The following is a 25831-nucleotide window of genomic DNA, read 5'->3' as shown; positions in this document are numbered from 1 at the left end:
TAACTGTTAACTCCGTCGGATATATTTTAACCTTAGCTGTGGTGTTATGTCAATTAATGGTCGAATGTTAGATGTACTGAAGTACTTTCCCCTCGAAATAATAAGTGTCATGTTGTTCTATTAAATGTTAGCTGACTGAGAAAGAATAAAGTGTAGCCTGTCATAAGATTAATTATTGTAACATCTGGAAGGTCGAACTTTTAAGAACTATTTTCAACTTGATTGACTGAACATAAAGAACTGATAAATGAATGTTTGATCATTTATGGATTGTAATTATTCTGAATACTTTAAACTGAGCTAATATATTTATGATATGATTCATCCAATTGGTTAGAGTGAAATATGTCAGAGAAATACTAATGCTTTGTGAATTAACAATTGTTAACATTAGTCATGAATCTCAAACCTAATTGAGAAGTTATTAATGTATGAATGTGAATTCTTATAATATTTTGATTGGATAACCTTTTGCAGATAGATATACTTAAATGTATATATTGTACTTTTCCACATTAAATGTTTTCTTTTGTTGAGTTAAACTTGGTGTTTGCCTGATTTTCTTTCATTGCACTGCTCATAAAATTATTCGGACCTTTGCGGAAGCCTTAGATACTAGTAATAACCTCAGCCTGAAGATAAAGTGATAATATAAGTTTAGTTGATGATTGATTCCTCTATATTATTTAGACTAATCTGAATATAGGGTGGTGCAGTATAATATAAATTTCTTTATATTCAGATGAGCATCAATCAACAATCATCAATCAGTAGGACGACACAACACAATAAACTATATAAAATGCAAATTTTATCAAAGTAATTGTGCGATGTTCTATATCTTAACCATTTATTATTTTTGGTGCAAATTTAGTATGTATTTATACATGACTCATCTATAAAAAAAAAAAATAATAATAATAGAGAAGAAGTGAGCGAGTGTAATACCCTAGTATGAGTGCAGAATAAAGAAGAGGAGCATTGATAATGAATGATATGGTAGCAAGAATATATGGGAAGAGAGGTCTGGAATATATGGTTGATACGTGGCATAGATCTGAAGAAAGAAGAGAGATGTATGAAAGAGATGAATTACACTTGAATGCAGAAGGAATGCAGGCATTTGGAGAGACTTTTTTCTGGACAAGTGAGTATGTCAAGGCAGGAAAACTATAATTGCACAGGTGGAATGCAGCAGGGATGGACTTATGTGGGGGATAGCTTAAGAAATGAGAGAGAGAGAGAGAGAGAGAGAGAGAGAGAGAGAGTACGTTATATTGCAAAGCCAGGTGGAGTATGTGGGAGTAATAGTGGCTATAAGAATAAGGAAAAAGTACTGGTTTTTTCCTGTGTGTGTGTGTGTGTGTGTGTGTGTGTGTGTGTGTGTGTGTGTGTGTGTGTGTGTGTGTGTGTGGCATTGATTGACTCATTCCCTCTAAAAAGTGTTGATATCAGTGAAACTTGGTCAACTGAGAAGGATGGCCTAACAGAGATAAGATCAAGCATATTTCAGCAGGATAGGGAAGGTAAATGTGGATGCAGAGTGCTACTCATAATAAGAGATGAATTATGCCCTCTCAAGGAGGAAAAATAAGTGGAAATAACACTAATGGCTTTGAGAGCATATGGTGTGAGATAGATGTTTATAAGACAAGATATAGTTGGATGTTGCTATAGATCAAGGAATACAGATGGTGATGAGCAGGAAATGTTTAGGCAAATTAATTTGGCAAGTGCAAAGTGAGTGACCATTATGTAAGACTTCAACTATAGCAATATAAACTGACTACAGGAGGCAGCATACAGTACTAAAGGATATAAATTTTTGGATGAGTACAACTGACTTAGGCAGCATATGGAGGAGAGAACAAGAGGATCTAGAGTTTTGGATTTGATGATCAGATGATCTGATTGTGTCTGAGATAACATACTTGCCCCTAGTTGGTAAGAGTGTCCAGGTAATCATGACTTGCAGGACAAACATGTAGAAGTTTCAAGGCAAAAGAAATTTGTGAAATTATCAAGCAAGAAACTATCACTTAGAAAACAGATTGCTACAGAATAATGAATAAAAGAATTTGAATAAAGAGATCAGTAATGCAAGAGATACACTTAAGAAAAAATTGTTCAGAGCAATAGTAGATTGTATAACTCAAGTGAAGAAGATCAACCGATTTGGAGTCAAATGAATGACCAGAGAAATTAAACAGGAATTGCAGGTGAAAAAGCTCATGGAAGACATAAAAAGAGAGATGGTGAATAAGTGAAGACTCAGGCTAAGAAAGTAACTAGTATGGTAAGGAGAGAATAATTTTAATGGACTAATTAAAAGCAGTGCTAAATTGAATGACAGTCAGGCATGAAATGGTAAAAGAATTTGCCATCCTGACTTACTGAATGTTACAATGTGGAAAAAAATACATGCCAGCCTTGTTGGCTGAGTGGTTAGCATACCCACTCTCCATTACCGATTCGAATCCTGCCATGGGCATAGTCGTTTGTGATTGTCTTGAGGTAGGAGATGAATTTCATTGGTCTGGGTGAGATCACTGCCCTGCTTATTGGAGGTCTGAAGTGGCTTCAAAAAGTTCCATGTTTAGTCTCTGGAGCAGGGTTTCCAGGATATGTAAAAATAAATAAAAAATACAAAAAAATATATAAAATTGATAAAAATGGGGAAAAAATCCTTAGTGCACCCATGGTACAAATGTGCTATAGGTTTACTAATAATCTTTTGTGGGTGAGAACCACATAAAAATAAAAAAATATGAGAGGAGAATAGTGTTCCAATCCAAGGAGAATCCCAAGGATTTTTTTTTCACTATGTGGTGAGTAAGAGAAAAATTATTGTTGATAAGATGGGACTTAAGTGACCAATGCAATGTATTCTGAATACTGAGTATGATAAATGTCAGTAAGACAGTGGGGGGGGGAATAAAATGGAATATTTCATTGTGTGTTTTAATGTGTTGTGGAAGTGCCTGTGCTATTAACTTAGCTGATTAATGAATGCCTTGCAACGGAAAACATTCTTTGAGAGTGGAAGGAGAGTAAGATAGTGCCATTGCATATAGGTGGTGGTAAAATGGAGATAATTATTCTGTAATTGTTAAGATTTTGGAGAAATGTTAAGAACTCATATACAGAAGTAGGCAGATGAGGACAATATTGTTTATGCAGGCCAGCATGGATTTGTTAAAAGGCACTCTTATTTTAGTAATCTGGTTACCTTTTACAACAGAATAAAAAGAGCCGTGGATAAGGGAAAGGCATACAGTATCATTTTTTTAGGGTGGGGAGGGGGGGGAATTGCAAAAGGCATTTGGCAGGTGACCACACAACAAGTTGGTTTTTAATTTGCAATATATGGGTTTGTATATTAGGTTAGTAGGTTTGTGACTGGCTTTCTGATACATATAAGAGAGTTGTATATGGGGGGAGGGGAGAAGTATCAGGTAGTAGGAAGATTATAAGTAATATTCCACAGAGCTCAGTACTGGGACCATTACTGTTCGATCGTTATGTCCTGCAACAATATCATTGACATAACGATCGAACAGTAATGGTCCCAGTACTGGGAGATGTTCAGTTGTTTGCAGATAATGTTTTGGCTCTTTGAGAGGATTTGAATAAGCTGGAAAGGAGTGAAAATGAATGTGGATATCAGTTTAATAAAACTAAATGTAAGGTTTTAAAATTTTGGAAACACAGATGGGATGCTTCATACTCAATGGAGTTATACTGGAAGAAGTGAAGGAAGCAAGGGATCTTGAGGTGATTGTGGATAGAATTTTGAAGTTCAGAGAACATATCACAAAGTCTTGAAAACATCCAAGAATTGTTGCAACACTGAGGAGGATATTGACCATTAGCGATAAAAGGGTAATGGTCCAACTGTATACACTTTTGATCAGACCACATCTGGATTTCTGTGCTCATATCTAGTCATTTGGATTTGAATGAGATGAAGTAACCTTGGAGAAGGTACAGAGATGGATAAGAAAAATTATATCAGGATCATACAGTGTTGTTTATGAGGAGACTGAGATCAGGTAGACTGCACAGTTTGGTAAATAAAAGACAAAAGGGAGAGAGAGAGAGGGGGGGGAGACATGATTGAGACATTTAAGCTGTTGAAGGATTATTATCGGCCATCCTGAAAAGGTGCAAAAGGAAGTAATGAGTAAAAAGAATTAAGTTTGTTGCATAAACTGTAGTAGGAGCATAAAATGAATTGCCTGAGAAGATGGTGAAAGTGCAAGAAGTGGATGAGTTTAAGAAGTGGTACAATAGATTTCATGATAACTAGCATTGACATCATAGAGGTCAAGAAAGATTTTAGTCAAGACAAAAATAGACAAAATAAGTAAAGGAAGTCAAATGAATTAATTTATATGGAATAAGAGAAAAATTAATCAAAACTCTAAAGCAGGTATATACCAAAAGTGTTCAAACTAATTATGACTTCTGACCCTGAGAGTTGGTTTAGAAATAAAACAGCTAATCAAATACAGACCATTGATATGAGATTTTGAGAAAAATTACAGGAATGAACAAATGGTATCAATAGCAGAACAAAACTAAAATGACAATATTAAGAAAGAACTTGATATTGTAAGCATTCAGGAATGTGTGAGCAAAGCTCATCTCAAGTGTTGTGTTCATTTAAACAGAATGGAAAAAGTGAGATGTTAACAAAACAGCTGTTTGATCCCAGGATAGCGGAAAGGCCTGAGCAGACCAAAATATAAGACCTAGCAATACTGGAATCTTGACAGATAAAGCTAATTTGTTAGAAAATTAGTAATAATGTAAGTTTTTCATGTTGTACCATCATACTCTCCTGTATATTCCTTTAAGGGTACATTATAAGAAATATGAGGAGAATGAGGAAGAGAAAGAACACATAATAAATAAGAAAAGTTATGTTATTTTTAATACTGATATTTCAGAATGGATCAAGATACATAAACATACAGGGAATATGAAATAAATGATCATGTAATTTTCAGAAAAATTGAGTACTGCAACCAAAAGAAAAACTGGTGCAAAATATTTTAAAAAGTATCGAAGTTAAGAAGCTTTTGGACATAAACTGAAACTTCAAATACCCAATGATTTATCAAATGAAAGAATCTGCAATCCAAACAACCCAAAGAAAACAGTTTCAAGCAAGGTAAGCATACTGAAAAGTTGCAGAAAAATAGCCCTTAACATGAACTTGAGAAGTAGAAAGAGTCCTGAAAAAGAAGCAATCATATCTGAAGTTTATCATTATTGGCTCAAAAACCCTGTAAGCTTCAGAAACTGATGTGAATATTCCCTGTTCATTGCTAAATTATTTCTCCAATTTTTCATTTCCAGAGCCTTAATATCTTTTATTACTCCATCTTTCCACCTAAGTTCTGACCCTTAGGGCTTCCAATTCTTAAGCTGTTCAGTACCAGTCCTTTTCTGATCGTAACAAATACCTTTTATTATCTATTATTATTTATATGTAAAATATGTGCCCAACTAACTGTTGAATATACCTCATAATAATAATAATATATTATTATTAATACATGACACCTCTAAGACTCACTGCAGAAGGATGCTCTGCACAATCACTTACACTGCTCAATCCACCACCAAACTATTCTATAATCAAATGAACTACAGTGCACCATCTAATAGCAGATTGTCAGTAAATTGTGTGCTGATTTGCATTTATAATATCTGGCTCATTAAGTAATCTGTATAATTACTATATAATTATATATTTTTTTCCATTTACCATTCTCTTGCAGTGCTCCAAAAATGCATCTGCATATCCTTTCTAATATATCAAGCTTTCAGAGCAATGTCAGTGCTGATCTTACAAGTATTTTGTGCATCATTGGATTTTCAAGAAAACAAAAGGTTTTCTTTCAGATGAAATGTGTTAAGTTTGTGAAAACATCTATTTGCAGAAAGAATACATTTTTGTAAGAATACAACAATTTTTACAATTAACTTCTGAACCGAAGTAGGTAAAACTATTTAAAATTTCAAATTAATAACGATTTCTATTAGAGAAAGACCATCATCACAACTGTTTCTAGTTACTGGCATTTTTTTTTTTCCTCCACCAATTTACAGATTCATCTTCTTTGCTACCTTTTCCAGACTGATAAAGATTTCTTTTTTTCACTGCTTTTTGTATCCTTCCTCTAATATGGATATCAGTATATGTCAGCTTTGCACTAACTTGTAAAATATAGTTCCCCTTGTGCTAATACCAGCATCTCTGATTACAATTTCTCATTGTAGCTTTGATTAGGATAGTAATCTTCTGTGAGATTTGTAATTTTTCTACTGCAATAAATAAATCAGATCTATCTGTACTATCATGTGCTGCCTTAAAATCTATGAAAAGATGGTGTGTTTCAATTCAAATTTTACTGCATTTTTCAAATGTTTGCCATACAATGAAAATCTGGTCACCTATGGATCTTCCTTGATGGAATTCACATTGATAATTGCCAATTACATTCTCTACATAGAGAGAGAACAAAATCTTGGACCTACAATTAGCACATATCATTAAATAATTTTTCTTATGGATATGGCACATAATGCTCAGATTCCATTTCTTTGGGATTGTTTTATTAATGCTTAATGCAGATCTTGACAATAAGTTGAAGCAGTTGTTCAAAATATTCTGTACCTACATTTTCATTAATTCATTGAAATGCTCCACCCATCTTCGTTCCACATTTTCAAGACCACTGACCACACCACCTTTGTGAATCTTCCCTGGAAGCTTCTAACATATCCTTATCACCATGAAAACCTGGTGATCAGATCTGTGCACAATAATCCATATGAGGTCTAATCAAGACCTTGGCATCATAATCTCTTTATTTCTGCAAGTCAGGGTCCTCTTCATCATTGCTATTATCTGATATGATGTCTTCATGACTTGTACAATGTAGCCACTAAATTTTAGGTCTTTGTCCTCCACCACCACCACCCTCAGATCTCTCATCTCCTCTTTTTCTTCAAACACTTTTTATAGCTACTTCTGGCTATCTGTCTCCCAATTCTCTCCATCCGTTTCTATCCTGAGCTTGTTGATGACAAAGAGTTCCAATTGTTTTTCTTATATCATCTGACCATCTATCTTCTTTCGGGTCTTTCAGCTGATCTTTTACCTTCATATGGCCACCACTCCAGTATAACTTTTGTCCATCTATTGTCCTGCCGATCTATTGTCTGGTAATGTGTCCCACCCATTTCTTTTGAAGTATGTTTTCTCTAATATCAAGAATTTTATTTAGCTCTTATTTTTTTATTTTTAAACTTCTTTAATTTTTTGGAACTTCTTTAAGAGTAATGGCAAAATTGTGTCCCTGACTTAACGCACTTGTAGTTTCTTTGGTTAAGGTTACCAATGATAAGTTCACCGGGGGGGGGGGGGAGTGCTTAAGGGTCAAAGCTGTATAACTGAGAGGACACCTCCACGTAGCCTTTAAAGGAATGCACAGAACCGACCAGGGCTTCTAACCTAATGTCCAATCCTCATCTTCTCGTGGTGCACCCTGTTGGGTATCTACCTGGATACTGAACGAACGAGGATGGGCTGGCAATTTGGGATTTAGCCGACAAAATTGTATTCTTATTGGCTTAAACCAATATAGAAAATGATGGTACAACATGACAAAATTTTATGACAGCTGGGTCGTCGTCTGGTTTAACAAGGCCCCTATTGTTTTCACCAGGGAACCAGGGCAAACAGCGAAAAGTCAGCTACTGGAACAAATCTGAAAGCACACCCCAACTCAACATCACCAGAATTAAAGATCGGTACTATCACCATAAGAAGCTTGAATGGCAAAGAAATGGAGCTAGCTCAGGAATTAGATAAGTACCAGATCGACATAATAGGGGTGACTATTATGTCGATCTGGTACTTATCTAATTCAAAAAAAAGACAAAACTGGTGAGATCTTTCTGCACAATAAATACAAAATGTTATATTTAGGCAATGAAAATCAAGGAAAAGAAGGAGTAGCCATAGTATTCAACACAAAATATGAGGCTATTCTTCTGGAATGGCAGACGGTCTCAAGTAGAGTGATATGGGCAAATATCAGAATGGGGAACTGATAATGAGACTTATTTGTGCCTATGGTCCCACAGAAGGTTCTTCTAAGACAGAAGTGGAGGAATTTTTTGATGCTTTAGAAAAAGCAACTGACACAATGACAAAGGAAAAGTTGGTCATTGTTGGGGATCTAAATAGCAGAGTAGGAAATGATTGTCAGACATACAAAAATATTTTTGGAAAATTTGGAAAAAAGAGCAAAGCCAATAATAATGGCAAATACCTGTTGGATTTCTGCTCAGGACATGGACTGGTTATTACTAACACCATGTTCCAACATAAAAATGTGCACAAATTCGCATGGAGAGAAGAGGCAAGGAATAACAAAAGTCTCATTGACTATGTTATTGTTCATAGTGATGTTTTCTGCCTAGTGCAAGACACCAGAGTGTACAGAGGATTGGAAATTGGAAGCGATCACTATTGTCTTGAGCAGGATGAAACTGAATTTTGTATTGAAAAGAATAACATGTAAGAAAGTTTTAAACGGAATAAAAGTTGAGCAGCTCTCAGATGTGAACTGTAGACTAAAATACACAAAGATTATTGAAGAAAAAATGAAACAGTTTGAGAACTAGAACCAAACCTTGGAGATTCAGTGGCAAACCTTGAAGAAAACCCTGATTGATTCAGCCAGAGAGGCATGTAGTGTGGTTGTCTGCAAGGACAGAAAAATCACAACTCCATGGTGGACACATGAAGTAAGAGAGGCAGTGAAGGAAAAGAAGAAAGCATATCAAAAGTTCCTGGCAAATAAGTCAGCTTGTGCTCTTAGAGAATACAGAGACAAATGGGAAAGCTAAACACTGTGTAAAATTAGCTAAACAAAAGTCATGGGAGGACTTTGGCAAGAGAAAATAAATATCAACAAGGTGGTAAGATATTCTGGAGGTTATTGAAGAAGCTTAGAAATAGAGGAAAGAGTGCTGTAAAAGGAGTTAGAGATGATAAAGGTGACATGAAAACAGGAGAAAAAAATATCCTTGAAGTATGGAGTAATTATTTTGAAAAACTGCTAAATGAAACAAGCAGTGATGACAGCACAGCGGTAAAAGACACTCAACACGGATACAGTCAGGAATACATATATATATATATATATATATATACTTGAAGTAGAAAAAGCCATCAAAGGCTTGAAATGTGGAAAGGTAGCAGAAGTAGATGATATTCGACCAGAAATGCTGTAATATGGTGGTATAAAAGTCTTACAGTGGCTGCACTGCATAGTTTAGAAAGCCTGGACAGAGGGACGAATTCCCGATGATTGGAGTAGAGCTCTAATAGTACCCATATATCGAAAGGGAAATAAATCTGAATGTGAGAATTACAGAGGAATTTCCCTATTGAGTGTTCCTGAAGAAAAGCTTAATGAAGAACAAGCTGGATTCAGACCAAATACAGACTGTCAGGATCAGATCTTCACTTTATGACATATAGTCGAGACAGCATGGGAATATAACAAAGATCTGTATTTAAGTTTTGTCGATCTGGAAAAGGCATATGACAAGGTGCCAAGAGAAAGAGAAGCTATTGAATATGCTACAGTTATATGGGGTCAATGGGGCATTATATCAAGCAATATTTAGCCTGTATTTGAGTTGTAAGTTGGCAGTTAGAATTGAAGGATTATTATTTTATTATTATTATTATTGTTCCGGGAAACTCCAAGGAGTCGACAGGATCTAATCTCCAGGAGTCCTTAGACTCATCGAGGGAGGCCCTAACATCATGTCAAGAACAACTATTCAACATTCACACAGTATCTATCATACCTTGCCTTGAACTCATTCACGGTCGTAGCACCCACAACAGACTCTGGAAGCTTATTCCACTCATTTACCACTCTCCAAGTAAAGAACCTAGCTCTAACACCCTTGTCAACCACGCTCTTGCCCAGCTTCCAAGCATGGCCCCTAGTCCTCCCACCACCAGTCATATTTTCAAAAATATCTTCTGGATCAATCTTATAAAAACCCTTCTGTAATTTGAATGTCTCAATCATATCACCCCTCCTTCGCCTATCGTCCAATTTCTGCAACCCACAAATCTTCAACCTATTCTCATAAGGTTCATTCCACAGATCTGCTATCATCTTGGTCACTCGTCTCTGGACCCTCTCCACTTCCTCCCTATCACGAAGAAACCCTGGTGCCCATAGCTGGGCACAGAAGTCCAGATGGGGTCTTATCAAGGCTCGATACAGAGGAACAACAACTTGTTCGTCTCTGCATGTTAAAGTATTTTTCAGAAGCCAAGTGATTTGGTGAGCTGTTTTAGTTACTTTTGCAATGTGCCCCCTAAACTTTAACTCCCTATCCACCAACACTCCCAAATCCCTGGCCTCATCAATCTCCTGGAGTATGATTCCACCAATGCGATATACTGCTGCTATTCTTTTCACCCCAAAGTGCATAACCTTACACTTTGCCACATTAAATTGACATCCATTTTTCCTAGCCCAGTCCTCCAAACTATCCAAATCATCCTGTAAAATTTTGACATCTTGTGCACTCACAATTGCTCTACCCAACTTTGCATCATCAGCAAACAAGTGAACACTTCCTCTCAGATCCTTTCCAATATCATTGATGAACAAATTGAAAAGCAGTGGTCCAAGAACAGAGCCCTGTGGCACTCCACTAGTCACAAGACGTCTTTTAGACACCACTCCTGAATAAACCACTCTTTGATATCTCTCCTTCAACCACCCTCTTATCCATCTCACCAACCCTATATCTATACCAATCTGCTCCAGTTTACTGATTAGGGTTCCATGTGGTATCCTATCAAAGGCCTTGGCAAGGTCCAGTAGTATCACTGTAAACCCATTACCCCTATCCAGTTCAGCCGTCACTGTGTTATAAAACGTGAGCAAGTTACTGAGGCATGATCTACCCTTCACAAAACCATGATGTCCCCCATACAATATCCTATTTTCATCTATCCAATCCTGTATTCTTTTCTTGACTAATTTCTCTAAGACCTTGACAATGATTCCTGATATGCTAATCGGTCGGTAATTTACAACAGCAGTCTTGGAACCACCTTTATGCAGTGGAACTATTTTCCCCTCTTTCCACCAGCTCGGGACTAACCCAGACCCGAGACTCAAATTAAACAAAATGGTCAAGGGTACTGACAATTCTTTAGTTGCTTCTCGTACAACACGAGCTGGTATACCATCCAATCCCACAGATGTATTGACATTGAGGTTACGCAATAGACTACTCACCTCCACTTCATTCGCCACAATTCCAGTATAATCTACTGGTTTATTCGTTTCTGCAATGTCACCACCTGGATGATATACTTTTGCAAAGTGCTCACTCAGTAACTCAACTATCTCAACTGATTCAGTTACCTCCCTACCATCGGCATTCTTTAAAATCAATCTGCCATGTACATTTTTCCTTTTACTTGCTACATATCTAAAAAACTGTTTAGGAGTCTCTTTAGCCTGCATGGCCAATGTTCTTTCGTAATCCTTTTTTGCTTTTCTTACCACACTCGTCACCCTTCTGGCCTGCGCTTTATACCGTTCATGTGCCTGCCGGTCACCCTTCTCCTTAAATTCCCTCCATAGTTGTTTCTTTTTTTCCAACTCAAGCTTAATGGTGTTATTCATCCATTTAACCCCTACTTGATTTATTATTCGGACTCTAGGTATACAGTCAGCCATTGCTTCATGCAAGCACTTCTTAACTACCTCCCATGCACTATCAACTTCTAGTCCTTGCAGTTGTACATGCCATGGCACTGAACCAATCAGACTCCTAAGCTTGTCATACTTTCCAGCCCGATAATTCCACATGTACCCTGTCTTAATTGAAAATTCTACACCTTTAGCCACCTCCCAAGTTAAGACCCTATGATCATTCTCACCGATTGGTGGCAATGTGGTCATATTTGTTACAGCCAAATCCTCAGATGTAATTACTAGGTCAAGCACTCTCTGACCCCTAGTATTTTCCATTACATGCTGTCGCAGATAGTTATCCCTTAATAACCGCATAAAGTCCAGTTCCTTCCTCCCGTGTGTCCTCTCCTCACTCCAATCAATGCGACCATAGTTGAAATCTCCCATAATAATCACCCTCCTTCCACCCATTTCTTCTATTTGCTTGTGCATACTGTCACCACCATCTTTTCCATCACCTGGTCTATAGCAGCACCCAATTGTATATTTAGTTCTGCTAGCCACAATCTCACACCAAATGGCCTCAAATGTGCTCTTTTCTCTATCCTGCAATTCAACTTCTATTCTCCTTGGCTGGAGCTCATCAGCTATCATCAACAATACTCCTCCCCCCATTTTATTCTCCCTGTCATTCCTGAACACACTATACCCATCACATTCAATCCCACTAGTTATATCATCTACAGTCAGCCATGTTTCACTAATACCTATAACCTGTGGTCTGGAAATGCCAACCATGGCCAAAAACTCTTCCTTCTTGTTCCTAATACTCCTAGTATTAGTGTACATGAATTTAAGACCCCCATTAGCCCCAACCCTACCTTGATGCCTTATATTAACTATCCCACTCAGATTTGTTGTCCTTATTTGCTCTGGCATATTATATTCATTCTTACATTCAACTGCCTCCATAAGGACTGTATCTCTACTCCCCCCCCCCCTAACAAATCTAGTTTCCCTGAATTTGCACATCCACTACATTCAGCAACACTTTCTCAAGTCTTCTTACACCGTAACCATTCAAATGCAAGCCATCCATCTTATATAGATCCTTTCGCCCATCAAACTCACTCCACACATCCACAAATTCCACACCACTCGTCATACATAACCCACGCATAAAGTCATTCACAATTATAGCCCTCCTTTTAAACATTTCACTGTCATACCGTGGCAAAAGACTAATCATTCTAACTCTCTCACTCTTTTCTTTTGCTACCTCAAACAATTCATTCAGGTCTTCTATCATTTCCATTTTATCTCCTTTCAAATCATTCGTACCTGCCACAACAATCATTTCTTTCACCCTTTCCTTTTGCTCTCTAATAGACGCAGTTACGTCCTTTATGGTCGCACCAGGTTGGTACGATTTTGTCAAATCCTCTACTAACACACCTCGTACTAACGAGTCTCCATACAGCACTCTATCCTTCATTTTGTTCATGTTCACATTCATACGTCTATTTTTCCTGTCATACCTTTTATTATTGGTTGGTTCATTCAGTCTACTTTTGTTCATGCACTCTAGCTGCTGTTTTGCTCTTTCTATCGCACTATTCAACAACGTGACCTCACTCAATGCATCTATCTCATCTTTTTTGTTCTCTGAGAAACCATTTATACTATCATTCACACTTTCTACATTCACACTCTCACAATTTTCATGTACAACCTTGCCGTTTCTTGTCATATCCCTATTTCCTTCATTCTGAAGGTTGACAAAAATATCACACTCACGATCCGAAATACACTTCAATTCCTCATTCTCCCTACATTTTATACATACATTCAATCCTTTATTATCATCTAACCACACTCCGACCGCACTCCTCAAAGCGTACATTTCACAGCTAGTACACTAACTCATTTCTTTTATGCTACCGTTCTTTGATAACGATGGCGAACCTTCATTACTGGCCGCCATTTTCCTTCGCACAGGTGCCATTCTTATTTGCAACGTGTTTTGTCAAATTATACGTTATAACACACCAAAAATAGACGCACTAAAATACGCAAGGCAAACAAAACAAAACTACACAATATTAAGTAATTTGTATCAATAACTGAAAATGATACTTATCTTATCTGGAGCTTGCACGAACACTACACATTACGAATTCATCTAGCGGCGACTTCCCGACATAGATTATGTTATAAAACACTTTAGTACACTAACCACGCTAATAAAGCTCCAATAATATACCAAAATTACACACTTAAGTCCATTAAATTGAATCCAAAACACCAATAAATCAACAAAAAACACAAATCTCTCAGGAGCTCTCCGATAGCACGTCCGTTCACCAGCTAGCCTCGACACCAAAGAAGGATGTACAGGAAGATGGTTTAATGTTAAATCTGGTGTGAGACAAGGATGTACATTATCCCCTCTGTTATTCATTATCTATATGGATCACATTATGAAGGAAAGTGCTATTAAACATGATATCAGAATTGGAGATGTTAATGTCAGCTCTTTGCTTTAAGCAGATGATGTTATACTTCTAAATAAATCCGCTACAAGTTTGAAAGAGTCCCTGACTAAATTGAGTAACTGTTGTAATAGATATGATATGAAGGTCAGCATTAAAAAGACAAAGACAATGAAAATAGGTAGAATTGTTGAAAATGTCAACTGTGTTTTGAATGGGGAACCTGTGGAACAAGTAAAACATTTCAGCTACTTAGGCACGATTTTTAGTGAAGATGGTAAATTAAATAGAAACAGACAACAGAATCAACAAAGCTGGTACGGTAGGAAGTCAACTGAATAAATTCATATGGAATAAGAGAGAAATTAGTCGAAACACTAAATTAGCTGTATACAAGACAGTGTTCAAACCAGTTTTAACTTATGGATCTGAGAGCTTGGTCAGAAGTAAAAACACTTGACCAAAGACTAGAGACCGCAGAGGCATGAACAGATGGCATCAATGGCAATATCATATTAAAAACGAGGATATCAGGAAATAACCTGACATTGTTAGCATCCAGGAATGCATTAGAAGAGCTAATCTCAGGTGATATGGTCACTTGAAGAATGGGCGAGGAAAGATTAGCAAAACAAGTGTTCTCTGCAAGGTTGGCAGCTAAACGACCCAGAGGAAGACCAAGATATAGGTGGACTGATACAGTACAATGTGCCTTAGACAATATAAGATCTGATAATATAAGATCTGATAATGATATTATTGGAGTCTTGACAAGTAACAGACTGATTTAGAGGAAAATTGTAGATAGGAAGTTAGTAATGATGTAAAATTTTCATGTAGTACTATCATATCCTGTACACCCCTTGAGGGTACATGTCAGGAATTTGATGAAGTTCACAACGACGCCATCTTGATGTCATTGCGGCCACTGGGTAGCAATGTGTTGTTGGAGGATATTAAATTTCTTCTGGTGCCGGTTTTGAACTTTGGCAAATTCTTTGTTGGCTGTAGATTCGGAGATGCTATCCAGGATATCCCATAATTCCGGGTTCAAAATGTTAAATAGTATATTACGTAATGCAGGGATGGAAGAATTTATTTTTGATTGTTCTCGACAAGTAGCGTATAACTGTTCCTGTAATAGTGATAAACTTGCTCTTTTATAAATACATTGGGTTTTGGCAGAGTGAAACTTGTTCTTAATTTTTATACGTTTGGTATTAAATTAGTATCTCGGCACCTTTTTAAGAAGGCTAACCTGTTCAGTTGCCGCACCAAATTTACTTTCCACTTACCGTACTGCCGTGCCTTGCGTATGATATCGTCTCCATGAAGAATACATAATCATGTTGAAAGGTTTATATGTTCGTAACACACGATCGGATTTTCACGGTATAGATGTGATAAGAAAATAACTATTTATTAACTTAAAACGCTAATATTTCACTGGTATTATATCCAGCATCTTCAGAGCATACATACAAAGTTTGTTAAGTAGCGAGACAACCACAATCCGGTGTAACAGTGGGACAAGTATGAGTAATTGTAGCGTGCTAATAGTTCTACTCAACTGCCCATGCTTGCAATCTGTTCAAGTCCTCCTGTAAGACGATAACAGCATAACAACTGCTTAACTCTACATTGCTCTCTCCAATTTTGCATCACTGCAAGCAGCCGCATATCACTACTTAAACCCATTCCAATATCATTAATATACAAATTGAACAACAATGGTCCCAAAACTAAGCCCCATGGCACACATACCACTAGTGACTCTCTTCTTTTGAGATATTGCACCCCCCCATAAACAACTTTCTGATACCCATTTGACAGCCAGTCACTGAACCAACTCAAAAATCTGTTATCCAATCCTATCCGTTTCAATTTATTTAATAGCTTGTCGCGATCCATAAGTTAAAACTGGTTTGAACACTGTCTTGTATACAGCTAATTTAGTGTTTCGACTAATTTCTCTCTTATTCCATATTAATTTATTCAGTCGACTTCCTACCATACCAGCTTTGTTGATTCTGTTGTCTATTTCCACATTTAATTTACCATCTTCACTAAAAATTGTGCCTAAGTAGCTGAAATGTTTTACTTGTTCCACAGGTTCCCCGTTCACAACACTATTGACATTTTCAACAATTCTACCTATTTTCATTGTCTTTGTCTTTTTAATGCTGACCTTCATACCATATCTATTACAACAGTTACTCAATTTAGTCAGGTACTAATGCAAACTTGTAGCGGATTTATTTAGAAGTATAACATCGTCCACATAAAGCAAAGAGCTGACATTAACATCTCCAATTCTGATATCATGTTTAATACCACTTTCTTTCATAATGTGATCCATATAGATAATGAATAACAGAGGGGATAATGTACATCCTTGTCTCACACCATATTTAACATTAAACCATCTTCCTGTACATCCTTCAATTCTAACTGCCGACTTAAAACTCAAATACAGACTAAGTATTGCTTGATATAATGCCCCATTGACACCATATAACTGTAGCATATTTAATAGCCTCTCTCTTGGCACCTTGTCATATTCCTTTTCCAGATCGACAAAACTTAAATGCAGATCTTTGTTATATTCCAATGCTGTCTCGACTATATGTCGTAAAGTGAAGGTCTGATCCTGACAGCCTCTATTTGGCCTGAATCCAGCTTGTTCTTCACCAAGATTCTCTTCCACAATTCTTCTCAACTGTTTCTCAAGTATACTTGCACATAGATCTTGCCAGGAACACTCAGTAGGGAAATATCTCTAATTCTCACATTCAGATTTATTGCCGTTTTTATATATGGGCACTATTAGAGCTCTACTCCAATCATCAGGAATTCGTCCCTCTGTCTAGGCTTTCTGAACTATGCAGTGCAGCCACTGTAAGACTTTTATACCACCATACTTCAGCATTTCTGGTCGAATATCATCTACTCCTGCTGCATTTCCACATTTCAAGCCTTTGATGGCTATTTCTACTTCAAGTATCGATATGTATTCTTGACATGCCTGGGCAGTGTTTTTTACCACTGTGCTGTCATCACTGCTTGTTTCATTTAGCAGTTTTTCAAAGTAATTACTCCATACTTCACGGATATCTTTTTCTCCCATTTTCATGTCACCTTTATCGTCTCTAACTCCTTTTACTGCACTCTTTCACTCTTTCCTCCATTTCTAAGCTTCTTCAACAACCTTCAGAATATCTTACCACCTTCTTGATATTTATTTTCTATGTTCTTGCCAAAGTCCTCCCATGACTTTTGTTTAGCTAGTTTTACACAGTGTTTCACCTTCTTACATTTATCTCTGTATTCTCTAAGAGCAAAAGCTGACTTATTTGCCAGGAACGTTTGATATGATTTCTTCTTTTCCTTCACTGCCTCTTTAACTTCCTGTGTCCACCATGGAGTTTTGATGTTTCTATCCTTGCAGACAACCTCACCACATTCCTCTCTGGCTGAATCAATCAGGGTTTTTTTCAAGGCTTGCCACTGAATCTCTAAGATTTGGTTCCTGTTCTCAAAATCTTTCATTTTTTCTTCAATAATCTTTGTGTATGTTAGTCTGCAGTTCACATCTGAGAGCTGCTAAACTTTTATTCGCTTTAAAACTTTCTTACATGTTATTCTACTTTTCAATATGAAATTTAATTTTATCCTGCTCAAGACTAAATAGTAATCGCTTCCAATTTCAAATCCTCTGTACACTCTGGTGTCCTGCACCAGGGAGAAAACATCACTATCAACAATAACATAGTCATTGAGACTTTTCTTATTCCTTGCCTCTTCTTTCCATGTGAATTTGTGCACATTTTTATGTTGGAACATGGTATTAGTAATAACCAGTCCATGTCCTGAGCAGAAATCCAACAGGTATTTGCCATTATTATTAGCTTTGCTGTTTACTCCAAATTTTCCAAAAATATTTTTGTATGTCTGACAATCATTTCCTACTCTGCTATTTAGATCCCCAACAAGGACCAAATTTTCATTTTTTATTGTGTCAGTTGCTTTTTCTAAAACATCAAAAAATTCCTCCACTTCTATCTTAGAAGAACCTTCTGTGGGACCATAGGCACAAATAAGTCTCATTATCAGTTCCCCGTTCTCATATTTGCCCACATCACTCTACTTGAGACTGCCTGCCATTCAAGAAGATTAGCCTCATATTTTGTGTTGACTACTCCTTCTTTTCCTTGATTTTCATTGCCTGAATATAACATTTTGTATTTATTGCTCAGAAAGATCTCACCAGTTTTTGTCTTTCTTGTTGCAGTCACCCCTATTATGTCGATCTGGTACTTATCTAATTCCTGAGCTAGCTCCATTTCTTTGCCATTCAGGCTTCTTATGTTGTTAGTACCGATCTTTAACTCTGGTGATGTTGAGTTGGGGTGTGTTTTCAGATTTTTTTCCAGTAGCTGACTTTTCGCTGTTCGCCCTGGTTCTCTGGCGAAAACAATGGGGGCCTTGTTTAACCGGGTGACGCCCCAGCCGGCATGAAATTTTGTCATGTTGTACCATCATTTTTTATTTTGGTTTAACCAATAAGAATACAATTTGGTTGGCTAAATCCCAAATTGCCAGCCCATCCTCGTTCGTTCATTATCCAGGTAGATACCCAACAGGGTGCACCACGAGAAGGCGAGGATTGGACATTAGGTCAGAAGCCCTGGTCGGTTCTCCGCATTCCTTTAAAGGCTATGTGGAGGTCTCCTCTCAGTTATACAGCTTTGACCCTTAAGCACCCCATCAATTTTATTTATAATTGAAATCATGAGATTAATGCTGACCAACTTTCATGTATAATTAATACACACGATGTGTATGTCTGCTGCTCATTGCAAGTTCAGTATTTCACAATGTGCATCAAAGCCTGTACTGGTTTATTTTTTCATGCAAATATCTAAAAACCAAACTGTATTTCCTGACTAAATAACATCAAAGTCTTCATAGTAGTGCTATAAACAAAGAGGTTTCAGATGATATCATGATGACTACATATTAATACATGTAGTCATTCATTTAATATGAAGACTTTTTTGTTTTTTACTTAGTCTGTCTTAATCTGTATAATGCAATACTTTTATTTTCATTAAATACTTATATTTTCTTAGAAATCATACTCACTTTCTCAAAATATTCATTACTTCAAAGGCCTTCTGAGTATGAAAAGGATTTTTGTAAGGAGGTTTATCACCACCTCCGTACCTGGTACGTGAAAGCTCCATGCCCTGGAGTTTCAAATCTTCTGGACTATTAAAACAAAAGTAATGATAAAGAAAATATAATAAACATTTTAAAGTACTGAATTAGTATTCATTCAAAATAATAATGTTTCATGCTTTAAGTAATATTGTTACTACAGTATACCAAGGTCTTCTTTACATTACATTAAAACTGAAGTTTTAGTTCAAATTTGGTGCCCCCAATTTATTTGCCAGGTTAGGGCCCGGTTAAGTACTTCTATATTTCTACCTATTGCTATTGTTTTGGAAAACAGCAAGGACTAAACTTTAGTCCCTGCTGTTTTCATAGATTTTTGACCACATACTTTAAATATTCCTTATTATCTGTAAATAATTAATCTGCATATTTTACAAGGGTGTGCTGAAAAGTTGTGATAATTACCATGAAGGAATTGAGATGTCTGACATGTCTTCTTATATATCCTAAAAGAAAAAGAACAAACTATTACAATTTGATGAAACATGAGAGTTAAAGAGTTTTAAGATGTACTTTCTTGTGGTTATATCAGTTGCTTTAATATAATTTCTGTTCCAGGCTGTGGTGCACCAAGAGGGGGGGGGTCAAGGGGCACTTCTCCCCGCCAAAAAAAAAAAAAAGGAAAAAAACACTAGAAAATTTTCCAAAAATCTTTTCCTAATTAAAATTCATTTTTTTTTATTTATGTTGTGTTCATGTCTTCTATTTGTATACTACTTATGAATTAGCGGTCACATAAGGTGGGAATACCCTACAGCTCTCAGCAATCATGGCTGTTGTGAATGCAAGGCGAACGAAGTAGTCCTCGGGTGGACCGAGCACTACTTCGTTTGCCCAAGCCAGACCAGAGGAGATCACAGATATCATGTATTGGCGATCACTGTAGATACTCAGTCATAGGTCATATGCAATGTGTAGTGTGTATTCTCAAATCATCTACTCAACTAGGTCCCCCACCCAAGATTAAATCTTGAGTGCTCGTCCTTCCCCTGACCCAAGATTAAAATCCTGAGTGCGCCAGCGGTTCTAGATATTTATCAGAACTTTTCAACCTACTCCCGTTTGTCAAATATGATGTAAATTTTATCCATTCACAGTTATTCCCATGTTTTATGGGATAGACTTTTACTAGTTCCTCCATGCAAAGGTTAAAAAATATGGTGAAAGTGCATCCCTGCATGACATTTTTTTCAGAAGTTTCTACTGCTACAAATTTTACTGTTGCCATACTATATTTGTAGTATTGGATGATATCGAGTATTTTTTTTTCTTGTAAATTTTTTTTGTAATTTTTTTCTAAAATTTCAAACAATTTATTCCTGGTTACCGAGTACAAATGCCAGCTAGTTTTTGATAGGTGGATAGCACCTCAACTCTTCAATCATGGCTGCTGTAGATAATGTATGGCACAGCTCTTCAGTGGTGTGAGTATAATGATATACATTATGGTACATCATTATCCAGATTGGCTTATTGAGATGGACCAATTTTTAATTCTGTTGAACTCAAATAGTTCAAAAATTTTTGATCAGTTCTATGAGAACACTGACCAAATTCAAATTAACACATCAGAATCAGCTAAATGAGTGCAAATAGCTGATATTTTCACACACAACAATTTGTGCACTTACCTGATTAATTCTTCTGATTCTGGGGGTACATTCTGACACAGCTTTATTCAAACACCTCTTGACCATCTCCCATGTACCATCAACATCTCTTCCTTCCAAATCTTATTGCCACGGAACTGCTGAAACCTGAAGCTTGTCATAATCATGTACTTTGTAATTCCACATGTATATGGAATTATTTATGCTGACCACAGCTGGTTTTAAATTAAAACCTTGATTTTTGTTACATTGTGTTGGGCAATGTGTCATTTCAGTGGTTATTTTAATCTGTGAATGCAGCTATTAAAATTTAACAGCACCATTCTTATGAGATGCCAAAACACTTGCTGCTTTTCATTGGCAGTATGAAAAGCTAGGCCAGATTTGTGCACTCACCTTTTCTCTACATCTTTAATATGTTCTTTCATACAAATTTCTCCTTGTCGATGATATAACAGATATTGCAGCAGAAAATTTTATATACATCTAGTCTCTTAAATGGTGAATGAAGTTCTTTTTTGTAATCTCAGCATTATGGAGATCTTTGCCATGAGCATAAAAGCAAATGTAAGTTGTACTGCTTTTTTACATTAGCAGTTTTATCCATGACAACTTTATGCAAGGTAAAACAAACTGCACCTTAGTAGTCTACTTGATTATATAGAGAAATCTGTGGAAAATTCATGACTAAGTCTGACATACGTGAACCACAGTAATAGGTATTTTTATTACGTAAATATTTCGTCCTAGGTATCTTAGGACATCATCAGTACAGTAAGGCAATACTAGGAATGACAAAAGAAAGGGCACGTAAGTACAAAGAAATCCAAATTGCGTGCAGTGCCGTGTTGTGGCCTGAACTTAAATTAAACTAAATTACTTAAATTAAATTAAAATTAATTACAGTTGTTATTATTTTACACAATTTTGTAAGACAATTTCCCATACTTTAGGGATGGCAAGAACATCATTGCGGTTTAGATTTGGTCTGTGGAGTAGGGCTTCAGCACGTGCTTTATATAAACGTTCATATTTATATGAAGATCTGTGTAGAAGTTTTGTCTTTTTCCGATGGATCTTGTGGTTTGGGTTTTCAACTCCGTGTTGAGCGGGGCCTGATTTATGCAGTTTGATGAGGCGGATATGGTCTTGATGTTCCGAAATACGTTTAAAAACTGATCTGCCTGTCTGTCCAAAATAAGAGAGTTTACAGGAGCATGGAACCTCATATACAACAGGTAGTAGCATAAGTGAAAGTTTGTCTTTAGGCGAGGGTAACAAGTTTTCGATCTGGTTGATGGGTTTGTAGGTGGCAATGAGATTGTATTTCTTCATAATTTTCGAGAGCCATTCAGAGATGCCTTTGTTATAAAGGTATGGGAATCCTATGGGATTGTTCTTGTCTAGGTTGAAGTGTGGAGAAATTGCTGATGATTTTTTGAGTTGTTTTGAGATTATAACCATTTAGAGTGGCTGTAATTTTGATTATTTCCAATTCTTGTTTTAGAGAATCCTCAGGGGAGCATAATCTGTGTGCTCTGGTTACCAATGATTTAATGATGCCAAATTTTTGAGAGGGATGATGAGCTGAAGTATTGTGAATGTAGCGGTCTGAAAATGTCGGTTTGCAATAGACAGAGGTGGAGATGGAACCGTCGTGATCGGCCCACCGAAACAGTATAAAAATCCCTGTAGAGTGAGAGGTCAGTATTGGTAGAAGAGCTTTTAATTTGACATTCAGAATGTAAAAACTTCTACACAGATCTTCATATAAATATGAACGTTTATATAAAGAAAGTGCTGAAGCCCTACTCCACAGACCAAATCTAAACCACAATGATGTTCTTGCCATCGCTAAAGTATGGGAAATTGTCATACAAAATTGTGTAAAATAATAACTTAACTGTAATTAATTTTAATTTAATTTAATTTATTTCAATTCAATTTAATTTAAGTTCAGGCCGCAATGCACCACTGCATGCAATTTGGATTCCTTTGTACGTACGTGCCCTTTCTTTTGTCATTCCTAGCATTGCCTTACTGTACTGATGATGTCCTAAGATACCTAGGACGAAATATTTACGTAATAAAAATACCTATTACTGTGGTTCACATGTGTTAAACTTAGTCATTAGCAGTCTACATTTTCTTCTATATATATCAAAACATTTAGTGGTCTTTGTTAAAGAACCTAAACTATCAATTTAAATTCTTTAAACTATCAACATTTTACAAAGGCCATCAAATGTTTCAACACATACACAAGAAAATATTATTATTACAGGTGTCTCCATGGAGTCAGTAGACTCATCGCAGGAGACCCAAACTATCAAAACAATATCTATCATATCTCTTCTTGAATTCATTTATAGACGAAGCACTCACAAGAGTCAGGCAATGCATTCCACTCATTCACCACCCTCCATGCGAAAAACCTCGTTCTCACATCCTTGTTAACCACACTTTTCCTTAATTTCCAGGGATGACCTCTTGTTCTTCCATCATTATCACACAGCTGAAACATTTCCCCTGCATCAATCTTACTGATCACTCAGTAATTCTACTATTACATCTGAATTTGTCACCTCAATACCATCAGCACCCACAAAAGTTATCCTTCCAAAGTCATTCTTCCTTTTATTTGCCACATAGCAGAACTCTTTGGGATTACTCTTGATCTCCTTGGCTAAGGTCTTCTCATAATCTGATTTAGCTTTTCTTACTATGCTGGTAACCCTCCTAGCATGAGTCCTGTACCACTCATGGGTGTACTGATCACCTTTCTCCTTGTAAATTCTCCATAACATTTTCTTTTTTTGCAGATCAAGCTTGATGCTACTACTCATCCATCTAACACCTACCTGGTTTGTCTTCCTGACCATGGGGACATAATCTGATATTGCCTTCCACAGATACCAGCTGATTTTATCCCATGCACTGCTAACATCTTTCCCCTGCAATATGTTCTGCCATGGGATGGCTGCAAGCTCACTCCGAAGTTCATTATAATTGCTTAACCTGTAGTTCTAAGAAGGGGTATATACCCCTTCTTAAGAGAGAAATCCACAAATTTTGCAACCTCCCAAGTCAATGCCACATGATCGCTTTCAGCAATTGGAGGTAATAACAAGGACACCTTACTTATGCATACATCCGCTGAACCAATGACCAGGTCCAACACTCTCACACTACATGTCCCTTCAGTTATGTGCTGTTTCAAGTAATTATCTCGCAAAAGATGTATGATCTCCATTTCCTTTTTGCCACGTGATATTTCCTCCTTCCAACTGATATCACCATAATTAAAATCCCCATAATAATCACTAAACCTGCACTCATTGCACTAATTTGCTGATGCAGGAATTTAATATCACCCCCTGGCCTATGGCAGCAACCAACTGTATATTTGGTTGCATTGGTCACTATTTTACACCAGACCACCTCAAATTAACTATCATTCACATGTCTAGCATCTTGATATACCACTTTCTTTGGCTGCAACTCATCAGCTATCATCAACAGTACTCCTCCCCCTGTTCTATCTTCTCTATTCTCCCTGAAAATACTGTACCCATCACATTCGATTCCAGTGACCACATCTTCTGCTGACAGCCAAATTTCACTAATGCCTACAACTTTTGGTGAGATTGCACTGACTAATGCCAAAAATTCTTCCCTCTTATTTTGAATGCTTCTTGCATTATTGAAGATTCCCTTCAGTTCTTGTACCAGCTTTAGAACTGATATACATGTCACTAATTTCAGTAGCCCTATGCTGATTTTTATCCACTCTATTCTGCAAATAAGGATCAACAAATATACAATCACTGCTTAAGTTCCTCCCTCTCACACTCAAACTTTTCAATTTTAGTTTCCCTGCCCAATTGCTTCAACTTGTTCTAATTTCAAGAAGTTACTGTCAGAAAAGAGTAACTTCTTCAATGCTTAAGACCTTCCATGTTCAAATGCAACCCATCTCTTGCATACAGCTGTCTTTTGCCTTCAAATACACTCCAGACATCAACAAATTCCAGACCTCTTTTTTTGTACATTCTTGCAATCATATCATTCATTATCATCGCTCATCTACTTAACTCATAATTGTCAAAACGAGGCAGCACACACACACACAAACACTATACTCCCATTGACACTTTTCTTCTTCACGATATCTAACAATGTTCTTAAATCTTTTGCTACCCAATTAATACTACTACTCAGGTCATTTGAACCCACCATAACTATCATCTTTTCTGCATCATGCCCTCTCTTTATTGCTAAAGCAACTCTCTATTGTTCCACCAGCAAAGCACTCCTCAGACATACCCTTAATCATAGAATCACCATATATTTTACCACTCATAACTTAATTCAAGTCCAAACAAATGTCACTCACGGCCTCATTTTCTATGCTATTCAGCACGACTCTCCCAGTTACATTACTCAACGCTCTTTTACTTACTCCCTCACTCTCACAACAGCTCGTTTCTTCTAGACCTCTTGTGCTTTCATTCTGTTGCCTCCCAATCACTCCCATACTATTTATTACTTCATCAATCGCCAAAGACTCTCCCATACTTAATCCTGTTCTAGTTACTTTAGCTAAAGTAATCTCCATAGTCCTAATTTCTCTATTCAACACATTTAACTCAGTTTTAATTTCCAGAACTTCCTTACTGAGCACTTCCAATTCCTCTTGAAGAAGATGGTCGCTTTTCAT

The 25831-nt window shown here is 36.7% G+C and overlaps 1 protein-coding gene across 5 annotated transcripts in view; it reads right to left on the bottom strand.

The window, feature by feature from the left end:
• kel (kelch protein) overlaps nt 1-25831 on the bottom strand; it is a 181102-nt gene that overhangs the window by 112420 nt on the left and 42851 nt on the right. For 3 of the 5 annotated variants that reach the window (XM_090403590.1, XM_090403592.1, XM_090403591.1), the window contains 2 exons: nt 19907-19947; nt 19406-19531 (listed from right to left, as the gene is read on the bottom strand). In XM_090403590.1, coding sequence (XP_090259716.1) covers nt 19406-19531; nt 19907-19932 — 152 coding nt within the window. In that variant the 5' untranslated portion in view covers nt 19933-19947. The remainder of the gene's footprint in view (nt 1-19405; nt 19532-19906; nt 19948-25831) is intronic. The other 2 variants (XM_090403594.1, XM_090403593.1) reach the window with 1 other exon arrangement.

This window comes from Typopeltis vanoorti, chromosome 14, assembly GCF_054136105.1.
Source record: "Typopeltis vanoorti isolate ZY-2024b chromosome 14, IOZ_Tvanoo_1.0, whole genome shotgun sequence".
In the NCBI taxonomy this organism is placed as follows: domain Eukaryota; kingdom Metazoa; phylum Arthropoda; class Arachnida; order Uropygi; family Thelyphonidae; genus Typopeltis; species Typopeltis vanoorti.
The sequence above is the reverse complement of the archived record's forward strand: the minus strand, read 5'-3'. Positions and strand labels throughout refer to the sequence as shown.